This window comes from Bidens hawaiensis, unplaced genomic scaffold (genome assembly GCF_021521415.1).
Source record: "Bidens hawaiensis isolate Kalapana, Puna unplaced genomic scaffold, B.hawaiensis_p1.1 tig00002123_1, whole genome shotgun sequence".
NCBI lineage: Eukaryota > Viridiplantae > Streptophyta > Magnoliopsida > Asterales > Asteraceae > Bidens > Bidens hawaiensis.
In genome coordinates this window covers 1,760,112-1,764,701 of record NW_027491112.1, presented here as the reverse complement: position 1 = coordinate 1,764,701, position 4,590 = coordinate 1,760,112, and the positions used below count along the sequence as shown (strand labels likewise).

At 31.1% G+C, this 4,590-nt stretch overlaps 1 protein-coding gene across 1 annotated transcript; it reads left to right on the top strand.

Annotated features, from left to right (window-relative positions):
* Positions 1 to 206: 206 nt before the first annotated feature.
* LOC143605391 (serine carboxypeptidase-like 46) lies at positions 207 to 730 on the top strand. Its single transcript, XM_077081530.1, has 2 exons — positions 207 to 490; positions 628 to 730. Exons 1-2 carry the CDS (start codon positions 259 to 261, stop codon positions 681 to 683), a joined length of 288 nt encoding a protein of 95 aa, XP_076937645.1. The 5' UTR covers positions 207 to 258; the 3' UTR covers positions 684 to 730.
* Positions 731 to 4,590: the final 3,860 nt, after the last annotated feature.

Genomic DNA, 4,590 nt, shown 5'->3' with positions numbered 1-4,590 from the left:
TCATCCGTTTTACAATTCATCTAAGATCTTACGCACTCAAGCAAAATCCGCTTCAGTTGGTGGCCGATTCATCCGATTATCGCTCATCAGGTTCGTATTTTTCAGGGTTGTTGATTTTTGGGTGTTATTTTCGTAAAGGGTAGTGAAATCCGATTTTTGGGTGTTATTTTTCAGGGTTCTCGCTCATCACAATTGTTGGTTTAGTTTTTCATAAAGGGTAGTGAAATCTTTGGTTTGATTCTTGAAATTTTGGCTACAATGGCTGCAATGCTTCTGCTGCTTGTACTGTGTGCTGTCATGGTGGTGAATGAGGCTTCACTGGCTGAACCTGACAAGATTTTGAAGCTGCCTGGTCAACCACAAGTGGGATTTCAACAATATTCTGGTTATGTGACTGTAGATGCCAAGAAAAAAAGAGCTCTTTTTTACTATTTTGTGGAAGCTGAAGTTGATCCAGTTTCAAAGCCATTGGTTCTTTGGTTGAATGGAGGTAAATTAAAAAAAATAATAATAAAAAATTAACCCTTTACAAGAATGATGAAAAAGCTTGGATTTTTATGAAAATTAGGTTCACTTTTTTCATAAAGTTTACATTTTTAAGCAAATTACATGGAAATTATCTTGTAGGGCCTGGATGTTCATCACTGGGAGTTGGGAGCATTTTTAGAAAATGGGCCTTTTAGGCCAAATGGTCAGGGTCTGGTGAGAAATGAGTATGGTTGGAACACAGGTAAAGTAATTATTATTATTATTGAAAAAGTTGATACCCTTTTCAAGATATATTAATGAATTAATTTTGCATTTTCTTGAAAATTTCAGAGGCAAATATGTTGTATTTAGAGACCCCAGTTGGAGTAGGGTTCTCTTATGATTCATCAAATTCATCTGCTTATGAAGTTGTCACTGATGCTATAACAGGTATTTCTGGTGCTTCTACTTTCTGTGAAGTATTTGTTTAGTTATCTTCTTTATGCTCTAAAAAGGTTTTGCCTACTCAGCAGACGGGCAACGTGTTTGTTACATTTCGGGTGACAACCTATGATACTGATGCAGAGGTATAACTTTTACTTTTCACTTTCCTCTAATTTAATTTCCGATTGTTAGAAGGGTATTTTTTGTCTTTTTGATATATGTTCGTTTTGTTTTATTTTTCGTTCATCTAGAAAGTTAACAAAAGAACATGAACAAGTTCATTTGCTTAACGGATGAAGACGAACACGAAATTTTGTTCAGTTATGTGTTCGTGAACCGTTCGTTTATCCGATTAATGCTTAATGAACGAACACGAACAAGGTCGTTCGTTCAGTTTTTTTTTCAGTAAGATCATGTTTGACAAACGTCCGATAACGTGTTCGTTCATTTACATCGTTAATGTGCATTTGTTTACGTTCATTCAAGTTTGTTTTTTAATGTTTGGTCATTAAACGCTTTTTATATTTTTATAAATAATATTTTTTTTGTTTTATTCAAAGATCCTTTTTCGCATTGTTCTTATGCAACTGCTCGTAAAGTTTTTATTCTCAGTTTATCGGACTTCTAATTAAATTAAAGGAGAGCAGAGGTGATTATAGGTAGTATGTTACGAAAATATTATTTCTTTCTGCATAGTTTTGTTCAAGGTAAATTTTTATATTCTCAGTTTCGCATTTCTTTTGTTTTTTATCAAAATTGATTTTAGTCAAAATTGATTTTTACTTGACTATACTCATGTTCGTTCGTTGAAAAAGCGAGTTTGTTCATGTTCATTCATTTAAAGCCTAAACGAACAGTTATCGAACGTCAATGAACACAAACAACGTTAGACGGACATAATAGAACAAATATAATCGAACGCAAATGAACATTCCGTACAAATAGTACAATTATATTAAACCTAAACAAGTAACGGCCAAATATTCTTATACAAACAGGGTGTAGTTTTTAAAAAAATATATTACTTTTGGTTTGGTCAGAACGATTTTGATGTGGGACGGGCTCGGGTCAGAACAATGTAATATTAGTAATACTAATAATAAATAAAATATACCCAGGTTGATGTACTATGTTAAACATTCATTTGTTACTTTATATCATGTTATTTAATTTTGGAGTGAATACTAATAATAATTACTATGAATCATGAATTATGATAATTTTTTGCTTACACTGTTCTATTCATATTGATTGTTAGGGCTCTTATTAGTTGAAACAAAAGGGTAATGCACTTCATACTGATTGTATATATTGTGCAATTAGAGAGAACAAATTATTTCATAAACTACATCTTTCTACGGAATCCTGTATGAAGCCACGAGCACACTCTAAATTATGTATTTAACTTGTGCTTATATGATGGACTAATATGATTACTCAATTTCTTAACTAGCAGGCATATAGTGCGCAGGGGTATGAATTTGCATACTTCAGGTACAATAAAGATATTAAATCATGGTTTATATTACAAATTTACACTCATCTTTCATTTGGTTAATATAGTTTATTTAATTTCAACATATTGTAGATGGTTTGGTGAAGTGTGCGGTATTAACCTATTAAGCAGACGGGCAACGTGTTTGTTACATTTCGGGTGACAATCTATGATACTGATGCAGAGGTATAACTTTTACTTTTCACTTTCCTCTAATTTAATTACCGATTGTTAGAAGGGTATTTTTTGTCTTTTTGATATATGTTTGTTTTGTTTTATTTTTCGTTCATCTAGAAAGTTAACAAATGAACATGAACAAGTTCATTTGCTTAACGGATGAACACGGACACGAAGTTTTGTTCAGTTATGTGTTTGTGAACCGTTCGTTTGTTCGATTAAAGCTTAATGAACGAACACGAACAAGGTCGTTCGTTCAGTTTTTTTTCATTAAGATCGTGTTCGTTCATTTATGTTTGACACATAACGTGTTCGTTCATTTACATCGTTAATGTGCGTTTGTTTACGTTCATTCAAGTTTGTTTTTTAATGTTTGGTCATTAAACGCTTTTTATATTTTTATAAATAATATTTTTTTTGTTTTATTCAAAGATCCTTTTTCGCATTGTTCTTATGCAACTGCTCGTAAAGTTTTTATTCTCAGTTTATCGGACTTCTAATTAAATTAAATGAGAGCAGAGGTGATTATAGGTAGTATGTTATGAAAATATTATTTCTTTCTGCATAGTTTTGTTCAAGGTAAATTTTTATATTCTCAGTTTCGCATTTTTTTTGTTTTTTTTTATCAAAATTGATTTTATTCAAAATTGATTTTTACTTGACTATTTTTATTTTGTGTTATGTTAAATTAAAATAAAACTGAACTGATAGTTCAGAAAAGAGTGTGTATCCATAATATTAGTTTAAGAAGCTTCAACCCATAATTTAAACTCATGCATGTTTCTTATACTGTAATAGGTAGAACTATTCTTTAAGACCATAATAGCCGGAGTTCTTTTTCTTTTGAAACTATATATCACTTTGAAACAAAATTATGACTTTGGTATATTTTATTAATGCATTGGAAGCTCTACAAGATTTCCTATTTTAAAAAGGATGAAATATGTTACTTCTAAGTTTGTCATTGGTCTTTCTTTATATAATCTGTTCATCTAATAAAAAGAGCTGATGTGTAGTTAAACACAATATGCATTCTTGCTGGTATTGGCAGGCTAAAGATGTTTTGCAGATAAATCTAAAATGGAAACCGGAGATGTTTTATGCGTTTTTGCACAACCTTCTTTACATTTATATTTTATGCATTATATATAAAGGCCCAATAAAGCTCAAACCGTGAAACCAAACCGTTACTAATGGTTCGGTTTTAAATTTCAACGGTTTGGTTTCGGTTTCTATTATCAAAAACCGTTACTAACGGTTTGGTTTACGGTTTGACCTAAAAACCGTCAAAACCAGATCGTGAACAACACCTAAAGGAATTTAATGACCGAAAATGGAATTGGATTAAAAATCTCTTATTATTATTATTGGAATAGAAGCTTATTATTATTGTTATTATTATTATGATTATTATTATTATTATTATTAAATTTTGAGTCTCTCATATTCAGATGATAACTGGGACAGATATATTTGCAGTTGCAGGAAATTAGATGGATTCGGAGAAGGTTTATCATGTATGTAATATGTTACATGCTCTGTTTACTTTATTTTATTTTATGTTATTTGTGAAATCTTGATAATTACATATTCTCGTACTCTGAAGGAAAATTAGATTCAGGGGGAGAATACATACTTTACCCTATTATTGACCAATTAGGACAAAAAAAGCTTGATGGCGCTTATCACATGTATTTGAAGGGATCAGTTATCGGTGTATGAAAACTCAAGTATCCTTTTTTGCACAGGCAAGACTACATAAATACAAATTTGTAGTTCGTGTTTCTTTATTTTTCTCACACAAGCATCATATTTTGATTTCTATTTGATTTTGGATTTATGTTATTTTTGCAGTTCTAAATTTTTGGATTACTATCGGCCGTCTTCACTGCATATGCAGCTCCTAATGCACATGTAAGAGCGTTTTGGTATCCAACTATTATTATGGTACTTTAGCCATCTTTAGACGTCTCGACAAGTATAAGTAACATCACTTACCTTATCTA

Coding starts and splice junctions, on each gene's coding strand:
- LOC143605391 (XM_077081530.1), top strand. CDS start 259: ATGGCTGCAATGCTTCTGCTGCTTGTACTGTGTGCTGTCATGGTGGTG. Junction 491..627: donor GGTTCTTTGGTTGAATGGAG/GTAAATTAAAAA, acceptor ATTATCTTGTAG/GGCCTGGATGTTCATCACTG.